Source organism: Accipiter gentilis, chromosome Z, assembly GCF_929443795.1.
Source record: "Accipiter gentilis chromosome Z, bAccGen1.1, whole genome shotgun sequence".
Taxonomy (NCBI): Eukaryota; Metazoa; Chordata; class Aves; order Accipitriformes; family Accipitridae; genus Astur; species Astur gentilis.
Window position 1 is genome coordinate 87,575,055 of NC_064919.1, and position 23,018 is coordinate 87,598,072.

General features: G+C 43.2%; 1 protein-coding gene across 1 annotated transcript in view; it reads left to right on the forward strand.

Annotated features, from left to right (window-relative positions):
* DCC (DCC netrin 1 receptor) overlaps positions 1 to 23,018 on the forward strand; it is a 572,354-nt gene that overhangs the window by 433,951 nt on the left and 115,385 nt on the right. Inside the window, exon 12 of the mRNA XM_049794299.1 lies at positions 215 to 264. Within this exon, the coding sequence (XP_049650256.1) occupies positions 215 to 264 (50 nt within the window). The remainder of the gene's footprint in view (positions 1 to 214; positions 265 to 23,018) is intronic.

Below are 23,018 nucleotides of genomic sequence, written 5' to 3' on the forward strand. Positions count from 1 at the left end.
TGGGAAGAAATGAACAGATGCATTTGTTTTTCCTCTCCCTAGGGGACCTCTGAAGTGCCACCTGGATTAGCTGCATGGTTGTGATCAGATTATAAACTAGCTGTAAAAGCTGCACTCTTTTCTTTCCAACAAGAGAAATACTCGATGTAACCTACCCTGCCTTCGATGCTAATGACAATATTTCCCATTTCTTTTTGCTTTTCTTTCCTTTCAGTGCCCAGTGCCATGCCTCAGAACGTCTCCTTGGAAGTGGTTAACTCCAGGGTAAGTCTGCCGTGTGCTCAGCACCTCATGGCCGGTGATCACAGGTATTTGTGTAGCTATTCCTACTTTGTGTAGCTATTCCTACTTTGTGTAGCTTCTTCATATACAAAGAGACCCAATCTGCCCCTGCATGTCTGAGAGATCATATTAAAATAAGAACTGAAACACCCAAAAAATGTTTTAGAGAGAAACAGTGATTTTTCCAGAGAGGCTTCAGCAACGGTAGCGTCACTTAAACTTAGGTGAATAAGCAGAAACTGTTCCCTGATTGCAGATTAATATGTGCAATAAACCTAACTGCACTTTGATTAAATGGAACAATCTCAGGGAATAATGAGAAGCAGAGCTGTTCCTGGGGAAGAGGTGGTGTGGGAAAGAAATAGTTTATTGGTAGGTTATATGTACCACATGCAGGTAGGTCTGTTGTCGTCTTGCTTGTTCCAACAAATATATTTGTTTTCTGAACGGTGGGTTTCTTAAATCCAGTACTTGCTTCCTTAAAAAAGTCTAACATTTCCATATCACTGATGAAGTAGGCTGATGTCATTTCATAAGACAATATTGGACGTAATAGGTGTTAATCATGCTTACTACTTGTTGAGTGCTATTTTTTGATATATTTTGAAAAATGTTTGAGATTATTTCCTTTCTTTTTATTCATTCCTTCCATTTACTGGACCTACATAAGCTTTTATTCTGTAGCCGATTTCAATGATCGGCCCATTTGGACATGGAAAAGCTCACACTTCAGAGTGTGGAAGAAAGGCACAAAAAGCCCACTCGTATTTTGTCAGGATGTCCTCTTGGACATGATCTTTGCAGATTTCCGTTTGCACAGCTACCAAGGAGTAGGAGCCCCAAGTTCACCGACGAGGATAAACTCCAGTTTCGAGAATATTTATGTAATCTCTGCTTTGCTGGGAACGCTGAGTACCTGTCAGTTTGATCTTTCTCTTCCACTGCTCATTTTCATGACATCAAATGTATATTCTGTTTTATTTTTATTTTTTTTAATGCACCCAACTTCAGTTACTTTTAAATTCCTCTTACACGTAGTGCCCAAAGGGCATTGGTGTCTTGGCACATCTTGTTTCAAACGCTTGTGTTTACTTTTTCTTGCTTATTCTCAAGGTAAAATGTCACAGAGCAATTGATCACGTTTCGTGACCTTTTGCGGTGATCATTTACATTTAAAGTACTTGGAACAAAAATAGAAAAGAAGCTGTGGGGTGCGGTGCTGCACAGGATGGCGTGCGGATGCTCCTGCCCTACGATGTGTTATTGCGTTATTGGTCCTTAGAGGTGGAGATAGTTTGTAGGGATGGGGTGAGGGAGGATGGGCTGTGCGTCCATCTCGCCCTTATCCACCGTCAGCAGAGATCGTCGGTCCGTTCCCAGTCGCAGAGTGCTAAACGTTGGAAGTCTTGACGGGATATTCGTTTGCAGATGCAAGTGCTGTGTTGGACAAAGGTAGACTTCGGCGTTAATCTGAGTGTTTGGCTGGACTGTATTGTGCAGGACTGCTGTTTCGTGATAGGCAAAAAAAACCGGGTCGCAGTCCTTCTCTGCGTGACCAAACATGTGTGTTGGAGAACTACGCCGGTGGTAACGCGAGGGCTTCTCCATCGCCCCTAGAATGAGGCCGCTGTGTGACCCAATAACTGCGTAAAAAGGTATCTTAAGGGTGTATGTATGAAATGGGGATCTTTGTCAGAGAGAAGGAAGAGATGTGGAACCAGCTGGGACTCTTTTGGGCTGTATCCTACAGGTCACGTGGACATGGGAGAGAACAGGTACCGATATATTCCAGCAAATCTTGAGAAAGCATAAATAGAATTTAAATTTTACATTTAGGTAATTTGGAACAACAAATACAGAAATGAAGTAGACTCACTAAATATTAAGGAATAAAAATTTTAGTTTTTCGAGTAGAAGAATCGGCTTCAGAGACCATGCCCAAAAAAAGCCTTGCCCATTCTTTTGCAGTCCAACTCCTATGGCATTTGTGGTCGAGGCACAACTAAACTGCTAATGTTGTAAAGGGCTGTATGCAGTCTCCCACTCTTGTAAAAGGCTGCAATAACGCAGACTATTGTACTTTTGCAGTCCGTTTTTTATCATGTTCTTGCTTTTCTTCTCTCTTGGCAGCAGTCAGAATTAATTTGATTAAACACTTATCATTCACAAACTGATTAAATCAAAACAAACAACTAAATAACCCTCATAGTTTGCTAACTGGATTTGAATGGTGCGTGGAAGAGCCCAAAGGCTGGCCTTGGCAGTTCCCAGAATTGTTTAAAATTTTATCTCTAATTTAATAAGATTTCTCTCTTTATGCTATTTTTCTTTGGCAGTGGCAGATCTATTAATTTAATAACATAACGGAGATGGCCAACCAAATGGGAGATGCTTGATATGAATTACTATTATCATGATTATTGCTTAATATTGATGGTGTTCTGTGACTGGAGACCTCGGTCAGATCAGAATTGATAATGGTGAGGACTGTGACAGAAATACAGTTCCCTGCCTAAAAGAGATTTCACTGTAAAATGCAACGCAGAAATGGCTGAGACAAGTAAGGGACTAACTCAATATCAGAAGCTGGCAAAGTGCATAGGGTGCTTGCATGGACTTTTAATTAGAGCTAGGTGATCTAATGAGAGAGAAGAGATTTCTTTTGCACGTCTTTTGTTTCAAAATACTCCATTTTGCTTAAGGAAAAGGACACGTACAATGTACAAAGGTGTTTTCCCAAGGAATACCTGCATCAACGGCTTCTGTTTCTGGCAGAAACAACATGGCAATGGCCAAATTTTGGTCAGCAGAGGAGGTCAAAAACGGGAAATGTTTTTATAGCAGGCTTTTAGAAAACAAAAAAGTGTAAGACCTGCAATTCTAAGCTGAACTAATTGTCATAAGTTTTATCTTTTAAAAGAGAACATTTTTTAAAAACTTCAGGCTGTAGAACAAGGAGATCTGCACTTTGCTGTAGCTGGGGCAACAAAAGAAAAAAGAAAGATATTCTTATTTTGAGGGAGCTCCAACAGATCTGAACTCTTTTGAGCTGGCATACGATTTCTGCGACAGCCCAACTGTTGTTTTAGCTGGGGGCCGTGAGCTGGAAGGCTGAGAGTTTGCTCCTTTTGTCTTTTATTTGAGGAGATCTTTTTCTTCCTTTGAGCTCATTTCTTCCACCCTTTTCAAGAACCAGTGTGAAGGCAACTGTTTGTGGTTATTTATGTATTTGTTTACTTCTTTACTTCCTTGCTTTAAATATTGGTGTGTTTTTAGTTTCTGTAATTTTTTAAATACTAATTAGCAAATCCAAAGTGCATAAATAGCTATAGATTTATCTAATTAAAACTGTATGCAACTTTATTTCTTCTTCCCATGTTAAAATACAGAGAAAAGTGAAGAAATAATTGGAACTAACAGTAGAAGCAGAATTCCTTTGGTCATATTTAGTGGCAATTTAATCTCGGGATGTAGTTCCACTTAGATGAATAGGGATTGCTTCTGGGGTAAGATTTTTCATAGGGTAGTTAGAGCTCTGAGAACATAACTGGTAATGTTCTCCTGGGGAAAGTTAAAAGACACGTAATGAATCTGGGGGGGTTTGTCATTTCTTTTCTGCACGTCTGTTTGTATCTACGCTTAAGAAAAACTTCACAGTCATTATGCCCCATAATGTTTGCAGAATCATACCGCAAATCAAAATTTGCGCTGTTTATGAGATTTTAAAAGTACCAATAAATAAACTGCAGGAAGAGTTATCTCTGTCATTAGTTCACATTAATAAAATATGGGGGTTTGTATCAAATTTAATGAAGGAGAAGGTGGCCTAAGCTAGCAATAGCCGTGGATGGTAGACTCGAATTCCGCACTTGCAACGCGTTGCTGGGTATTATCCGTAGCTCTTTCCAGTGTGAATAATTGTATTGTTTAACATTCGCTGAGCAAAACTCTCCCCTTCTTTTTGCCTCATGTGGTCAATTATTCCTCGCAAAACCTTGGCAGCTATGGAGAGCTTATTTTACTGTCAGAAGAGCTAGGCTAGTGGGTCTCGGGACCTCCAGCCCTAACAAATCACTTAATTTCACACTACTTAAACACACAGATATGTGCCTTCTGGAGATGCTCCATATTCATGGCAAGTTTGACCTGCTCAGGGCTGCAAGGTGTTTCTGCCGTCGGACCAAAATTCAGCGGCAGAGCAGCTAATCAAGCCCGAGCCCGGCTGCTGGATGTTCAATCGCAGCTGGCTGGCGTAAGGCTGAGCTTGACTTCGGGATCGGCCCAGACAAGGGCAGACTGTGGTCAGCGGCCCATCAGCTAACTCCATTTTTAATTATATTCAGAAATTTTAACGTTTTGTAACGGAGAACGGCGCCTGAGGTGACGAGTGCTGCAGAGTATCTTAGGGTAGGTAGGTACTTTGGAGCTAGCTATACTTTTTAAAAATCACATTGATATTTTTATGTTGTTGCTCTGTCCTTTTTCTAAATTATTTTATCCAAAGGGTTTAGGCACTTGAAGTTAGGCATCTGGCTGCCCGCTCTCCTAGGCGCTCACCTGTGGGCCGTTTTACATTAACCCATATTTGCCAGTCTGTGGCCAGAGAGGCTCTGCTGATGGGACCTAAAGGAAACAAGCCTCTTGTCAGGAGTTTTACATCATCTACACATAGGTCTGCCACTCAGCTGGAAAACATTTAGCGGTCTCCAAATTAAAGTCATCGCCAAACTATTGGCTCTTTGACAGTCTGTGGAAAAAAAGCCTTGACGATTTTTAAGCTGTCAAAGTGAAACGTTATTAAGTTTCTTCTCCTCTTCCCCCTCTGATTTTGGTCCCCGCATTGATTTCTGCTGTTGAGAAGGATGCAGACACGAGGAGACGTGCCTTGGGATGCTCCGTGACAGACGTGAGGCATGCAGGAGCCAGATGTTGCCACTGCAAAAAATATTTTTTTCATTGCTTGGCATCTGGGTCTGGAGGCTGCTTTGCACTGACGGCAAGTGATACACTCCAGCACAGGCAAAGAGATCAACCATTCTGTCAGATTGCATTTAGCTCAGCTGCTTAAAATTGCTCTGCTACTAAATGTACATTAAAATGTGCTATAAATGCATCCTAAACCTTCAGAGGAATTGTTGCTGAGCTGTATGTCATTGCTGTGTAGTGCCACTGGCTCACTGGAGGATGAGGATGGATTGGGCCCTTTATGATAAAGCAATATCAAGAGAGAATGTTTCTTTTAAGGCTGGACAGACTGCTTAAAGTAGGTGCGATATATTCTCTTTAGCGTCTTTTATTGCATCTGAAACATTTGGTTGGCATGGGAAGTATTTTTCCCCCGAACGAGCATTATTTATAATGCTCAGAATTGACATTAGGGAGCATTTCTTTACCGAGAGGGCAGTCAAACCGTGGAACAGGCTTCCTAGAGAGGTGGTCGGTGCCCCAAGCCTGTCAGTGTTTAAGAGGCATTTGGACGATGCCCTTTATAATATGTTTTAACTTTTGGTCAGCCCTGAAGGGGTCAGGCAATTGGACTAGGTGATCGTTGTAGGTCCCTTCCATCTGGAAATATTCTATTTCTATTCTATTTCTATTGTAATTCTAATTCTATTCCTATTCTAATTCTATTCTATAATTATCCCTTATCTCGCCAGTGAAGTTTAAAACTGCCGAAGAAAGCAGCAATGATCTGGGCCAGGGTAGAGGAGCTGTCTCCCATCCCAGTGAGGGGGCTGCTGGGGAGCCCCTCCGTGCCTCCCCGCCGGCCCCACGGGTGAGGTTTGCAAAGCACCGATCCATCCCTCAGCTCCAGTCGTGTCGGGTGCTGAGTTTCACAGCTACAGACTGGCTAGGAGCAGAGCCCGTTCTGGTCCTGAAACACTGCAGTTGGCCAGAGCCTGCTGGTGGGAGCAGCCATCCCATTTTACAGACCGAAAGACTGAGACCTGAAATAATTTTTCAAAGTGCGAAGTATTAACAAAATTACTAAGTGAGGAGATGCTTACACGTAATGAAACAGTTCTGGCGGTAGAGTTTATTTTGGGAAAAATGGAGGTAATATAGCTGGTGGGTTATGCTGCCAAACAAACTGCACCTTCAGTAGCGTTGGCCATCAACCCACCTTCCAGCGGGGATGGTGAGTCAGTAAGTACAAAAAAGCCACGAGAGCTCGGCAACAGTGACAGCCGAGCGGTGGGTTTCAGTGCTTACGTGGGGCTAATCCTGTGCACAAGGCTGCCCTGTGGTATTTCTGTCTGGCATTTCATGGCAAGGATGAGGGGACAACGGGGTAGGTAAGCTGGATTTTAACGTGGTATTTGCAAAGTGTGAAAAACATGGTCCTTTCTTTAAGTAGCTAATGTTTGTAAAGCATTGTGTAGACTGAAGCTCTCAAATATACATAAATGTCGTGGCTGTAGGAGAAGATGGGCTGCGAACTGGAAATTGAGATTGGATTCCTCGTAAAGGAATCGATATCAAATAAGTAGTTTAAAGGAACCAAAAAGTAAAATCAAAATGACTGTCACCACTGTTTAGAGTTGTGTCCTCTAGGGACAATTTACGTAACCTTTAAATATATTATTTATGGAGAAGACCACAGAGAAAGAGCTCTTTAACCTTTAAATCTATTACGCGTAGAGAAGGATAGTAACAAGCATTGAGCTTAACCTTTAAAAGGAGAAAATTTGCTGAAACTTGTAGATCAATACCTTCCAATTCTTACTTTTAATTATAAAGGTTTCTGAGACCAAAACTGCTTGTGGGTCACTCTCTTAGAAAACATCCCTTGAACTAATCCCACTGGAAGTTGTGTCGTAATCAAGAAAGCATTATAACTGTGCACTTCAAAGTGCATTGAGGTATTTATCTTGAATAGAACGATAATTTTTTGTTGCACTTTAAGGGTACCGCCCACGTCTGATACCTCACTGCTGAGTACATATAAAGTCTCAGAGGTTATGATGTCAAAACTGGACAGATTCATTTTGTTATGGGATTTGATTAAACCTTGTTCAAGGTGATGAATGTTCTGGCCACCTTTCCATTTAAGATAAATTTAGAGATACTATTAAGCCACTTAATGCACCCAGGCAACACACAGAGTAGGAGCTCTGGGCAGTTATTTCTTAATGATAAAGACTCGGGAGCTTCTGAACAGTGTAGCACGAGAGGTTTACCCAGAGACCAATAAAGCAAATTAATGAGCTATGACACTGATTAGTAGAGCTATATGTTCCTGGGTATCTCGGAGAGAAACAATAAAAAGACGAGGGAAGGAGAACGACAAGGTCAGGAAGAATGGGCAGGGGAGCAGATAGCGCGTGCTGCTCTGCCCCTCTCCCCGACCCAAAGCCAAGAGGAAGGAGATGCCGGGCTAAAAGCTGGGATTATGTTTTCCATGCTCAGGACAACGTCATCGCCGTGTATCTTTGGAAATAAACAAACGTGCCAGGTTAAAGCACCAATATCCCTTCTGATGTGAGCAACGCGGGAAGCTTCTGAGTCAAACTTTACTGATCGTGAAGGGATTTTAATGGTAGCAAAAATATGCAGCCTGCTGACCCTGGGAAATGATTGTAACTGCTCTACCTAGAAGCTTGATATCAGGAAAAAAACCCTCTTAAAATTGTCGTCTGGCGTGCCTCTAGGCAGTTGTCCCTGGCCGCAGCGGAGGGCTGTACCGCCGGGCAGCCAGGGGCATCTGGGGGATGCCCAACCAGCATTTTGGCAGCTTCTGGTGTTTCCCCCTGGAATCCCAGCCATCACGGTTTCCAGTATTATTTTGGGAATTGTTTACTCTTCCTCCTGTGCAACTTTTGAATCTTTTCCTGTATTCTAGGAGGAGGCTGTTTCTATACAATCCATACATACTAAAGTGCACAATATCTTTATTTTATGTTTTTATAAGTTAATTTTACATCTATGGAGTAGATGCAGCTAAGAGTCATGGTATCAAGAAGGCACTAAATATTAGAAAAAAAACAACAAACGAATATATGCCAAAGAATAGACTTCAATTCTAGATAATGAGTAAAAAATAAGTTTCAGGATATTATAGATAAAAATGCAGTGATTTTCCTCAATCACAAAAAATTAATTTGAATTTTTTTTTCCCAAACTTTTGCACAGTGTGGCAAGGGACTGAAGACAGCAATTGCCAGCGCTCCGTGCAGTTGCACCTAATGTTAATGCAGCTTGTCTGGTTGAAAACTCTCCCTTTGGCATATGACGTACACAGGGCAATGGTTTCAGTCAGAGCAGATTTGGGTTTCTGCTTGAGATGTATACAGCAGTATTTTTTCATTATGAGCCTTGTAATGCTAATGAGAGGTTAGAAGTTTGTCTTTATTTTAGGATGGTGCCAAAAAGTAATTTTCACCCGCGGGCACTGTTATACCGTGACCATGTGCTGGGCCATCACAGGCTCCATCCAAAGTGAAAACAGAGAGGGCGTTTAATGCCCGTTGAACTGGGAAAGCTCTCTGCTCTGCATTTCTATCTGGAAAAAAAATATTTTTGACCTGCAATATTTCCTCTGAGCAACTGAATGATGGTTTTCTTCAAAGTCTGATATTTGCACGGTCAGTAAAACTCCAGCCTCGAGCAGGGCTCTCCCATTTCTTCTCGTTGTAAAAACCTCTGAGTTCACTCAGCCCGTTACTGCTTGGGCTGGAAAGAAGGAGCAGAAAAAAAGGTACCTTAGAAAAACTGCTGAGACAATAAAGATTTCTTCTGGTGCTCTGGCCAGCCTTCAGTCTGTCCCATGGTGATCTGTCTGTCTCACGCTCTTCCAAGAGCGCGCAGTTGTCAGCTCCGGCTCGGCTCTCTGCTTCACACAGGCATAGAAGGATTCAGATCCTCCCGAAGAAAACCTTGACTTCACGAGGCATTTTGTGGTGTCAGAAGTCCCCCAAAATCCACAAGCAGGCTGGTACAAATGGCTCCGTCCCTGCCAGGAGACGCGTTTGGATGCTGCACATCATTCAGTTGTTCTAATATTTACTTTCGCTCCCTTAAGAGATCCTTATCCTTTTGCAATTAGGCAGTTAGACTAACAAAATAATTTATAATCATCACAAACAAAGCAGTGCAAATCTGTTCCTAAATATATTTCTCCTTAATATGATGTGTTGTGGTGAACAGTTCATTCATTTATAAATATGTTTCTTGAAAATTACCGGCATAACATTAGTCCCGAGAAGCACAACATTGTTTTTAATATCAGACAAAGTGACTGAGCTTAGCACAGCTGCCTCTCTTCCCAGCAAAATTTATTTTGAGATATATATATATATAAAAAGAAGCAATGCTTTTAGTTGAGAACTGGGAGCTGGTAGGTCTGTGTTTTAATCCCAGCTGGTTTAGGAGAAAAGGTTTTATTCTGTGGGTCGGTTCCATCTGTCTGTGGCAATGCCCTACTTTCTCTTTCCAAAATTGGGAGCTTGATAAAGTCCTCTTGCATTTGGAAGTTATGTAAGCATCTTCAAAATATTTTTTTTTCAGTGTGAGCTTTCTGACCCCCGTTACGATTTGGCCTTGAATTAGGGATTTAAGCACCTTCCAGAATTGCATTGATCTTTCGAAGTGCTCATTCTGTCTCGGAGCACAGTGTTATTTCTATTATTTACCGTGATCCAGGGAGTGGCTTGCTCTTCCCAGTACAGCCCTACGGTGTGCACTGTGCTTTCACCCCGTTCCAGGGCCACAGCATTTGAGCACAGGCATTACCTGGTAGAAACCAGACTCTAAATGTAGGCATCCAAGTTGTCGTCATTGAAACTCTCCCACGCTCGCTGCTTAAGCAGCAGACATAATGCTAGGTGACCTACAGAGAGAATTTCCTATGTATTGCATTTAAGGGAGTCATCGGGAAACGTGTTTTGTTCGGATTTCTTGAATGAGTTGGAGGAAACAACAAACTTTTCCTCGTTTGCAAGCAGACAGGAAGACAAATTACTCACTGTAAATAATTCACTCGTCTCTAATTCTGGTTCGCTCTGATTTAATTTTGTAATACTGCCAGATTTTATTCCACATTGCTTTCTTTAGTTTTCTTTGTTATTTAGTCCTCTGTGCTCTAATGCCTCTTCTGTAATTGTTTTGACTAGGGAACATCTTGCAATTAAAAGAAAAAAAAAAAGAACAGCAGGGTTGTAAAAGAGCGTAACACTACTATTACAGCTGAAGAGGCAAATAAGACCGAATATCCTAACACAGGCGAGGCCAATGGAAACCACATACCACAACACAACCACGACGGGAGTCAGACTTGCTTTTGGCATCCAGTGCTGCTCCGACTACCCGACAGCAGATTAAGGGTGCTGTGCGGTTGTGGGTTTGAAGGTCCCATGGGCTGTGCTGAAGACTTTAAGCTATAATGTCAGGAGCGAGTCAGCCTAATCCCAGAGCCCCGGTAGAGACAGCAGCCCCGAGAGCTGGCCGGTGCCGGCAGCACGCTCGCTAACCTGGGGCTGGTCCCGCTCGTCAGCGTTGCAACTTGATTTGCTCCTTTTTTAAATGAATCAAGGGTATTGCCCATTTGAAGGAGCAGAGAGACATTACTGAAAGCTGTAAGGTTAATGGACGTAAATTAAAGGGCATTAAAACCCCATACAGATGCTCTCAGTCGGATGTGAAGTTGTGGTTTCAGTGAAGCGTGAACCTCCTTGAAACACCGGAAAATGAGGGCCAATTTATTTCTGAAGGAGGACATCCACACTCGAGTATGACGCTCTTTAATTTATGGGTGTTAACTGCACTCCTTAAAATAATTCCTTTTACTTTCTTCTCTTGTCAAACCACAAAAAGCAGCCTGTGGTTGCTAAAGCGGTCTCCCCTTTCCTAAATAGATTTTCATCTTCCAGGCGCTAGAGTTGGGGGAATGACATTTTTTTTTTATGATGAAGTTCAGACCCATGAAGTAGGACCAAACTCACCCCCTCAGCTCCATGCTCTTCCCATCCCCTACCAGCTGATGGGCAATAACAGTTGGCAGTCGTGTCTGTACATTGTCGATTTTATTATTATTTCCATGTTAGAGGGTCCCTGAGCACCGCTGCCTGTCTTCAGCATCTCATCCTGCAGCTAACACCACCCTAAAGGCTGCCACGAGCTGCTTCCCCACAGCTCTTTAGTACCGAACGTCAGCGGAGCTTGAGAGCCTGACGCTTTCCCAGCATCACGGATATTATTCTCTGCTCGGTCATACGCTAGTTCAATCAATCACTGTGAGGAAATAAACGTAGCCAGAAATTATTGATAATATTTCAGATGTAATCTAGATCTTCTTAAGCTGCTTTAGAGTGCAAGGCTTCCCTTTCATCCCCATGTCTGTAAACGCCTATTCTGCACGTTTCCTTCTAACAGCCAGCTGGGCTTAACTTGCCTTACCTTCCTATGTTGCTTTTATATTTAGCCCTCTGGGTTTTTTTTAAAGGGGGAACACATAACATGCAAATTAATGTAATTTTTTATAATCGCATATATTTATGTATATTTCTTTGGCTGAAGTCCAGTGAGTAGAATCAGTGGCCTTGAATGACCTTATTTAAAAAAAAAACAAAAACAAAAAATGCAGTCTCTTATTCAGTGTGACTGGTTTGTGGGAGAAATTACTATAATCTTCTAAAATTGTTATTCATGGGGAGGACTCCTGAATTATTTCAATTTGATTATATAATCTAGCAGCTGACCTTTGATGAACTCCCATAAAAGAGCCAGGCTGCCCATCTGAAACTCGGCACCTCCCTTCAAATAGACGTGCGGAACGTGGACATCTCTGCCGAGGGGCAGCTCGGGGACGGGCTGGTCCCCGCAGCGATGCCGATCCCTCTTCTGCAGCGGCGAGCGCCTGCGGGTCGCGAGGAAGGGATGCTCTTCGAGCTACGGCATTTTGCGGGTGTTAGCGGAGGATGAGAAGCGATGAGGGGGGCAAAAAAGGAAATCTTCGTTGGCGTTATCCACAACATTTCTGCCTTGACCGCAACGTTGGTTTTAAAAAGTAATAGATAGGTACTAAAAAGCCTGTGAAGGAATGCTGTGAGGCTGGGGCAAGAGGGTTCTCAATTGGGAGGGTCAGGTTTGGCAGCATTCGGGACCACAGGGGATGCGCTCGGGCTTATTGCGACCTTTCAGTATTTAAAGGGGGTTTAGAAGAAAGATGGGGACAGACTTTTTAGTAGGGCCTGTAGTGATAGGACAAGGGGTAATGGTTTTAAACTAAAAGAGGGGAGATTTAGACTAGGTATATAAGGAAAAAATATTTTACTATGAGGGTGGTGGGGCACTAGAGGAGGTTGCCCAGAGAGGCGGTGGATGCCCCATCCCTGGGAACATTCCAGGTCAGGTTGGACGGGGCTCTGAGCAACCTGATCTGGTGGAAGATGTCCCTGCTCATGGCAGGGGACTAGTTGGACTAGGTGACCTTCAAAGGTCCCTTCCCACCCAAACTATTCTGTGATTCTTTTGCACTTGCCTTTAACGATGTGGCATGCAATAACCAGGAGACCAGATTGAAGCAAATTGGTCCAAGCAGTGTGATGATGGGCTGTGCGACATTTGGCTGATAACTGTGGTAAATCTGGAACGAAGGCATTTTTCCAGCCCTGCGCTGCGGGTACCGTTTCAGCTGTCTGCCACGGTCATGGGCGCGCACGTGGTTTCTCTAGGCAGATAGCAAACGTGGTGAAACAAATTGGCACGATTTGCCACTTTATTTCTGAAGGGATGACTGGAATATAAAACAGAAACAACGGAATGGTGATCCTGTATGGGATTGTATGGGAAGCGAGGGTAGAGATGCTGTCGAAGCAGCTTCTCGAGGCTACAGCATCACTTCTGGCAGATAATCATCTGCGAAAATGTGAACAACAGGAGAGATTTTCTGCAGTATAAAACAAGTTTCCTCTTCAGACGTATCTACTTGTATATTGGAGCGGTGCGGTGGTTGAAGTGCAAAGGAAAGAAAGCTCTGCTGGAGGAACACGCTGGCTTGGTGGGGAAAAATAACCGAGTAGTAACAATTAACTTTCATAAAGTGTTTTTCATCTTCAAAGTGCTTAACAAATGTGGACTAATTAATCCCCACAGTTCCCTCATGGGATGTTAGCATGGTTTCATGCATGGGAAGCAATTAGCTTTGGAAAAGTGCTGCCTCAACACTGAACCCCTTTAAGAAGACGATGGTATCTGCTTCTGCAGACACCAGCTGAGGCTGAACAAGGCGGCGGCCGATGGCTGCCGTCCTGCTGCCGGTCTCAGGGGGCTGATTTTAAGGAAAAGCATGAAAAACTTTTTGCTTTGCTTCCCTAGCGCAAAGCTGTCTATGCTGCTGAGCGCCCCCCTCAAGGCAGTATATGTGCTGTCTGTATAGCAATCTGTATAAAATTGGATGTGCGTGCAGCTCTGCTGTAGGCGGAGTAAATAAGAGTTTGAATAATCAAAGGCAAAGTGTGGGACATGACTTCATGGTGAAACCTTAATCGATTCCCTCTGCACACGTCTTAGGACGCAGAGGTTCAGGCTGTGCTCGTTCACATGTTTTCCCATGGCCGCCTGCCCTGTGCTTGGTGCAGAGCGTGCCATTGGCTTTGGAAACCTCCGTACCGGTGTTTGCCAGTGGCCATCAAATATCATCCTTTGCTCAGCCATGCACACGCATGCCTAAATAAATGGAGCTAGAACTATGTGATAATACCTTAAAAAGTCAAGTCCTCCATCCCTGATGCAATGGCCTAGACTTTCCTCCTGCTGTCACACCTCTTTGAGATATATTAATATTATTATGTGACTAATAATAATATTAATAATAAGGATTACTAGTTGCTTCCACATCTTGCAAGGCTGTGGTCAGCTTGCGTGGAGGTGGTTGATCACGTAGAGTTTGCCTGCACATGAACAGCAGGGACCGTTGCAGAGTTTGACCCTGTGGTGAGGGGCTGGTTTTATTCCTGCCCCTGGTTTTGTACCGGGCTGGTCAGTCTTTCAGAGGTGACCGCGGTAGTTGCCGCCTTCATCTTCTGATGAGCAGCTTGGGCTGGGAGTTCTCATTTTCAAGTATTGAGCAGGCACAATTGCGAAGTCAATAGAAGTGGTGGTTTGAATAAATAAAGGACTCCAATACAGCTAAAATGACAGCAAAATTGTTAAAGAATTGCATAGTAAACATCATAAAGCACCCTGAAGTAGTGAAGCTTAATCTTTCCCAGAATAATGGAAGAAGGGGATAATGTCATCCTTTCCACAGGAATGCTGTGAAAGTAAACTCATAAATGAGCATATAAGTTAAATTTGATAGTGTTTGCAAAGTACTTATGCTGTAGAAATCCTAGGAGGAACTTAGTAACTCTCTCTCCTGACTGGGACTGAAAAGTACGTTCAGTGAGCAGAGTGAAACCAAACTATGAGTATCTTTTAGTTAGACAAGTCAGATTCTGTGCAATAAGTCAGACATAGGAAAGGTATTTCCTTACTGCTATGTCTTGACTTTGCAGGATGATGACATTTCAATATGTTTTTTGCAAAGATTTCCTAGCTTATTGGGAAAATAAATGGAGAAAAAGATAACTCCATATGGGTATCACAGGACAAAATTTGTGTTCTGTAAACAGCACAGAAGTTTTTGGCCCCATTCTGCAGATCTCTGGTGTTTCAGCTAATAATAACAACGTTGCTTAGAGCAGAAATCGACTGTGATAGGATCCAACCTGCTGCGTGGTGAGTGCCTGGAGCCATTTCTCACGGTGGTCCAGAGAAGAGATCAGGCTTGAACACATTTGGTGTGGCTGAAATCTCATGGAAGAAAAGACTATGCATGTATATGTGTGTATATATATGGTTGTAATTGCCACCAGACTTATAAATGGCTTGGGTTGTTTTTGAAGATTTCTAGGTTGGCATAAATGTTGGATGGCTTTCCATCCAGTGTGGATGAAGTTGAGTGGGAACAACAAAGGCACATCCCTGGTACAAACAAAATCTCCTGCAGTGTTTCCAGGATCTTCAGGTGGAGAGAAAAAACCCTCATACCAGAATATACATATATTTTTAACTAGAACAAAGTAACGTTTTCTATACTTTGGTCTTAGAAGCAGTTGAAATTTTTAATTGAAATTTTCTGGAGCAGTTCAGCCTGAGGCAGTTATCTTCACCAGTAATGAAGGTAATTCAGTCCTACAGGTTTCACCTGCTTCAAAAAATTGCTGTTGTAAAGGTTTCACTGCCTCGTCTAAGGGAGTCATTGCTCCTCCAATTATTCCATCACCAGACAGATTTCTTTTAATCTAAAAAGTCACATTTTTCTGCTTGTTGTCTGTTTCTTTACCTTCCATTTGAACATTACTGCTCCCCTCCAATATCCTGGAACAAACTTCGGTAAGTCTCATGCATATTCATAAGTTTATTTTCAGCACGGCTGTTCTGTAGCTCTTCTTATGTGTTAATTATATCCAGAATCTCTATAGAAGTTCTCAAAAGTTTCCAGCTGTTTAAAAACCTCGTCAGAGCTGCTGTGTGCCACAGTTGAGTGCAGAGCCTAAGTATGCTTTTAGTGTTGTATAAAAGAGTCAAAACATCATTGCGGTGAAGTACCAACATAACGTTTCCTCTTCATTATTTGCCATGAAGAACAGAACCCAAACCAGAGTGAGAGCACAGCAAAAAAAGGAGCTTGAAGAGCAGCTGCTGTGCTGAAAAATATATTAGAAAAAGGTCATTTTCTAAGTTATTGGTCGGGACTGTCTGTACAACTCGGGTAAGGATTAACGCTGCCTTAAAACGAATAGGCGTGCCACGTCTTTTGTTCCTATTTATTTTTTGAGATGGGTTTGCTGCAGCGGAGCATGCTGGAGGCAGTAAAGGGATGCTTCGTTTTCCACCCCGTGCCGCTCTGCGCAGCGCTACGGCAGGGGCTGGGAACATCCTATCTCTGCATCCCAGCAGCTTTCACCCTTCTCATCTTTTGAGCTTAATAAGTTTTTAGAATTAATTGAGAATCGGGATTAATTGTAGGAAGCAAACCTCTTGGACAGTGAGAGAATATTTTCTTTGAGGCATGAGGGAATTAAGTCAAATATGGGGACCTGTAACCCCAAGACTGGTTGGAAGCTGATGAGTAAGTTAGGTATTTTCTTCCTTCAGGTCTTCTCCAAAGTTCTCCCAGGACACTGGGAGAACTTCCCTGGCTTCAGCAAGCACCGCTTGCCCCCCATGGATCGCTGCAGCAATTGCTGCTGGTTTCAGCATGTCGCTGTTTGCAAATGCTCTTTGTTGGTCACCGAGGTAGAGCAATAATCACGTGGACCTGAAAATTTGGGAAGTTTTAGGGATTGTAACTTTTTCTGCTATTGAAGGATATCAGTCCTGCTGACAGAGTATTGTTTCTAGAAAGGCGTTTTCCAGAAATATGGCTTTGGCGAAGGGTACTTTTATGGAAATCCCTTACTTTTGCGTGCTCAGAGGTAGCCGGCAGTTGGCGTAAACCAGGATGCAACGGGGCAGCTAACGGTTTTATTTATAGGTTTGTATTGCAAGGGCTGAGGGGGAAGGCTGTCTCCAGCAACTGGTGGCAGCCTGGATTTTACACACCCAGAAGACAAGCAGAGCTCGTGCACTCCTTGGCCTGCAAGGGTTAAAGGAAAGGACGTTTTGGAAAAACCTTACATGGCTCTTCCTTAGAATTCTAAACATCTTAATATAAGGTGTTGGGTTTTTTTACAAATGAAAAACTAACGCAGGCTGTCGCATGGTTGTGATTTTTCTCCTGCATCCCTCCCCCGGATCAGTAACTCCACCACCGTGGAGTTTGGCTCTGCAGATGCTCTGCAACGCCAGCCCGGCACACAGGGCACCGTGAGCACGGTTTAGAAAGGCAGCGCTGGATTATTCCTCCCAGCGTTTTCTCATTTCCTATTTATTTTGAAAGATGCTATCTAAGCTTCTTATTGAATTTATTGCTAATTACATTAAAAAAGTAAAACTGTATTAATACAGCCAAATTCAATGAAGACTGAAAGGCGTGTTGCTTCTGAGTAACTGTGATTTAATCACACCAGCAAGCAATTTGCCCAGCGCAGAGTTGGTTAGCTGCTGTTATTCAGTGGAGAATACCTTTGAAAAAACGCTCATTAATTTCTTTTGACTGAGCTCAATATTTTACGATTTTTGCATCCAAACTGTGGAAGTTGGGATGGTTTGATTGACTTAAAAACTATTGGAGATAAGAAAAAAAAAAGGTACAGAAATAGAAGCAGAAAAATTTATTTCATTTGGGGGAACTTCCATTCAAAGCTGAATTTTGCACATCTCCATGTTCCCCAAAGCTCTTTAGATCTGGGAGCAAATGTACCTGGTTTGCAAGGGTTAGACGGGAGGATCTGCGACGAGCCTGCGTACCACGGCGAGAGGATGGCACGGCACAAATATGTATTCCTGGCGCTAACTCTTGTCCTACAGCACTTGCAAATTCCTGCTTTTTCCCCATTCATATGGGGAGATGAAGCATATGGAAGAAGCTCAGCCTAAACGACGTGTCCTTTCAAATAACTGGCTGTGTACTGCCGCCTCAGTGTTTATTATGAACAGCTATTTCTTCACTCGTTAGGACAAGGATCTTTTGTTCTCACCGAAACGCAATAAAATGAGCCATCAGAAATTTGGGAACGGCTTGTCATAAAAGTTTACTGAGTCAGGATCCTGCTGTATGATCGAATAAACACAGAAGTAATTCATTCTGGGGCTCGGTCTGAGCACTCGTGGTTCAAGATGTGAGATAATTTGGGTGTCTATCTTCCTTTGATTTCCGATGGCTTGTAATGAGTCATAAGATTTCTGCAGCATTGGCAGAGTTTTTTAATTGGATTTTATTTTTATTGTATTATTTAGTATATAAAAAAAGAGACAGCAAGTGCTTGTGCTTCCCTCATTTTCTTTAGCATTTCTTAACATCATATTTTAATTGCCTTTTATGCAGAAATACACACTGGCAATATGTTCTTTTATCATCCTCAAATATATTGGCCTGGTGCCATTTATAAAAGAAAATTTCTCTTCTGCAGTTTGACAGTAGAGTGTACAGATTTATATGATTTTTGACATTTTCCATAATTATTTTTTTATTACTGTAAAGAAGAATGCATGCAAAACTAAACAAAAATTAAAAGCTGCTCCATAGTGGTGAAATTCTTCCTGTCCTTCAGGATGGGAATATCATTGTTAGAGGCACTTAGGAGTGCTTGATACAATTTACCCTTCATGTTCTCTTTTGTCTTCAGTTCCTTACATGTAATTTATTTGCTTAAAAGTGCATAATGATACAAGGTCACGAGATAATGCCTGTATCATCAGCGATTAATAGCAAATGGTATGGTAATATAAGAGAAAATTCTTTTAGCAGTGCCTTAAATGCCGGCAATCCTCATCTCTTGCTAACACTGGACACTCTTGAGATGCCGTATAGAACAAACTGCTGAACAGAAGGTACCGGTCTGGCAAGCAGGACATCGCATGTGTCCTCCACACCTTTCCAGGGATGGACAGGCATATTTGCTGACCTGAGTTTCCATCTCTCAAAGTCTGAGGCGCTCACAGAAGCAGACAAAATTATTTTAGTGATAAAAGCTGTTGGCGAGGGACGGATGGATGCAGAGATGTGGCGTGTCATTAACGTCAACAACTCCGAATGGGTAAGACAGTCGAAACCCGTCTGTTACTACTTATTTTCCCTAAAGCTAGTGGATGTACAAAGCGAATCTCTGCTGTCAAAATCTAAGTGCTACCAGAAGTCCCCACTGCTGCAGGCAGGGCTCTCGCTGCCTTTTCGCTGCCCGCCCAAAGCCTGGGGGGGATCGTCACAGCAGTGAGCCTGGGGGCACGGGGGAATTGAGCGGTGTCGCGAAAGGAGAGCAGAGGAGGGCTGCGTACTTTATAACTTGTAATGGAAATAGTTTTGTATACCCTCCTTCAAAAATATTTGGCGCGTTTTGGAAGAGGGAAGGATGGGCGAAGCCGTGGGTTTTGGCAGGCGTCTCCTACCGAATTAAATGACTGCAGAGTAGTGGCTGTATCTGCTTGAGTCGCAAAAAGAGCAGGTAGACGTTGGGTTCAGAAAGCTACGGATTCACCGATTCAAGTTATTTGCAGCCAAGGACTGAAAAGCAGGGCAGGACACGCAGCGAGTCATTAGGCAACCAGGAGCAAACTTCGTTAGGCTGTAGCATCCAGGCTGGTAGGGAATGCCTGGGCACTCTGATGTCCTAGGAAAAATGAGCTGCAAGTGCGTGTAAAAGTGGGAGTTGTCTGCTTTATTTGTTAGTTTTGCTTTTTCATGCATGCATTCTACCTAAAAAGAGCAAGCCCTGGAAGCCTGCTTGTAAAAAAGCCTGCTAAAACTGCCATTTTTTTTCTAGAAACTGAATTAAGGGAATAAAAAAGGTCCAGTCCTAGGAGTCAGGTTGCTTCTCCTCCAAGGTTTGAGGTGGCCTTGGGTGCCTTGTGCACACCCCAGCTCTCCCTCAGTGCTTGGCAGTAGAAATGGCTGACACAAAATAAAACTGAAAAGTGCAATACCCGAATAGAAAACCAAAGCAGAAGAACTTCCAATTTCCTCGTTGCATTGACTTCACCCATAGCTCCAGTTCTCCGGCTGAGGTCCTCGGAGGGCATTTCGTAAAGACGCTATAAAGATGGTTGAAATACTGAAGCAATAACTAGTGGTTGCATTAAATAACTGGCTCTTAGCTTACAGCAACATACAAGCCAACAGGCGGTGGCGAAATTGAAATTAGAACTCTGAAGCTTACAAATACCCTGGTTTAACTGTGCTTCTTTTTTTACAATTACATTTGAATGCTTTCCATCACATTTTCCACGGAGCTCTGAGCCTGGGGAGAGTGCAGTGTAGCCACAGGACATGGTTACACCTGCACAGCCATCTGACTAGCGGGTTGTACTCACCAAAAGCGGGTAATTCTTGAAAAATAGATCTGTGTTCGCGGAGACTTGTTCTTTGCCGTTTTGTATGTTGTTGTTCTTTCATTTATAAACCAAACAAGTTTAGGAGTGTTTAGTATTTGGCAAAATTTTAGTATACCGTGTAGAATGAAGAGATGCTTAAATGCAGCTGAGAATGTGCGTTGCGAGGTAAGCTCAGTTCCTTCATAACTCTTCCATTTGCTGGTGTTGCCGTTCAGACTGAAGTTGGGACGTTCCTATTGCATTTTTGGGTAATGTTGGGCTTGGCAAGATATTCTCTCTTAGGTGCATTTGTGCCTTCAGGCAGGCACAATCGGCCTGTGATGATTACGTGTCTTACCTTTGATGAGAGAGGTCAGTAAGATCTGCACGGAGACTTTCAGCTCTCTGATAACGAGTTAAAGGGAAAAAGGCAAGAAGCGAGGCAAGAATCGGTGCAAAGACAGAAAAACTGTAGATTAGCGCGAGACAATCTTCTGTACCCAGAAGAGGGCTGGCCCTGGAGCAGAGGCAGCTCCAGCGGTGGCCGCGGTTGCCCGCCTTGTGTCGTTTCTGCCTTGGCTTTCCCTTGGATGGACAAAATTCTTGGGAGGATGGCGGTGGCCGCGGCTCCTCGGTGGCACCAGGAGGTAACTCCAGCACTTCTCCTGCTCGGCCGCGGGCTGCACGCCAGGCACGGCCGCGGCTCCGCCTGCCCTCTCCGCCATGGGTAGTATCACAACACCATTAACTCCATATTGATTTTGCATTCAAGAAGAGAACTGTAATTACGGAGAGTTTCTATGTGGAGGTACGGGTCTTCTGTCCGCTCGCATAAGCTGCATTTTGCATGTTTTATGTCTCTATTCCAGCCCAGTTCCTCTGCCAGGTTTCGTGCCCATGATTAAAAGTTATAGCTTTGTTCTGATGGTACAGTAGAAAACACCGAGGAAAAATATTGTCTCATTCACCCTTGGCTGCACGTGTAACAGTAACGAATGGTGCGTGTTCCCAGCTCGGAGCTGGGGTCAGCGGTGACCTGACTCAGCTGCTGCTATTAATTTAAGAGAGATGGCGATAGCCACCGTGTTGGGCTGGGGTGAAGGAGGTGCGCTCCCCCCCGTCCCCTTGGTAATAAACTAATTGTCGTGTGGCTCTGCCTATAAGCTCAATAATTTTATTAGTTTTTCAGCACGGACCAGAAGGCCAGAAATGAAATGATCGCATCTTGCAGCGCAATATGTGCCCAGGACAGTTAACGAAATAGGAACATTTCTCAAACCATTGGAAGAGATTGGGCAGTGTCAGTAAAAATGTGGCCATATTGGTTTACTGTCTTCATGTATTTTCACTGTAGCATTTTAATGGCTAGTATCCAAGTTAATTTTTCCATGTGTATTGGCCTTTAAAGGAAGAAAATTGTAATCTCTGGTAATACAAAAAAATTAGGAATGAACTTGGCGGGGAGAGTTTTATTTGTCGTTTTGGTGATGAAGTTATATGCTCATCTGAACCTGGCTGTACCAGAGGGTAAGGGAACTTGTGCCTGAGGTTAACCGAGTGCATGTAAGAGCCTTGTTTTCACCATCGTGGTGAACCAGCAGATAATTTCTGGGTCAAGATTTCCCCTACAAAATGACTGAAATGAGAGTTGGAAGGAGTTGTCGTGTCCTCTGGTACCACGGCTAATGCACTGCTAGTCCCAACAGTCAGTTTTATGGGTTTGGTTTTTTTATTTTCCTTTCGCCTACCTCTCTTCCCCCACCTCCCGCATGTACTGGTAAAGCATTTAAGTGCTGGTGTTTTCCCACCACATTTGCCAGGGGATTGTTCAAGTGTCACTGTCATACGTCTCACTGGATATCACTATTTGTCTTTCCTGAAACACCCTAAATTTTCCCTTTCTTAATGTTTTTCTGCCTCTTCTAGTTACGCCCCTGGGTACCATCGTGAACGATGCCTTGCCGTTGACATTTATAGTTTGTATACACTTTATGCTCTTCTCTTCCCCTCAGTACTCAAGTGCCGAGTTCCCTGAGGGACAGATTTTCATTAAAATGGGCAAGGGAAAAAAAAAAAAAAAATTACATTACTGCACACAATTACTGCAGTTGCTGTTATTATTACTTGTATTAATGTGGAATATATGCACTCTAGGCATGTACAAATACAGGCTCAAGACCTCGCTGTGCTAGACAGCATGACAAAACAGCAAAATAACAGTCTTTGCCCCCAAAATTAGTCGGAGGTATTTCTGGTGGTTCAGAACACCTTTCTGCATGGCTGCTATTAAGATATTTGCAAATAAGCACACATTTTAGTTCACTAGTAATTACTGCCATAGTCATTCTCTGTCGAATTTGCTACTTCCCAGCCTTTCCGTATCTTGAATAATGCACAATATTATACACTTTCTTCCATTATGTAGCTCAGTAAATAGCATCACCAGTGTTTGAACTTTACACACAGTCTCCAGCTAGCGAGCAGGTCGGAGTGCTAATCAGAGGTTCTGCCCAAGGTTTGAGACGTGACGAAACCCGCTGTTTTCTGACTGGGAATGCGCCTTTCCCCGTATCGATGCTCACAGCGTGGGCCTCGGACGCAGCATTTTCTCAGAGCTTCGCTGCTCTTCACTCAAAGCGGGACAACCCACCGCTGCCGCGGTGAGAAGATGGGCTGCAAAGGTCGCTGGCACGCACTGGAGCTCTTCGTCCTACATGACCCACCTTGAGATACTACTTGTCTGGCCTAAAATAAGCATCATCGTTTGGATTTCTGGTTTCCAA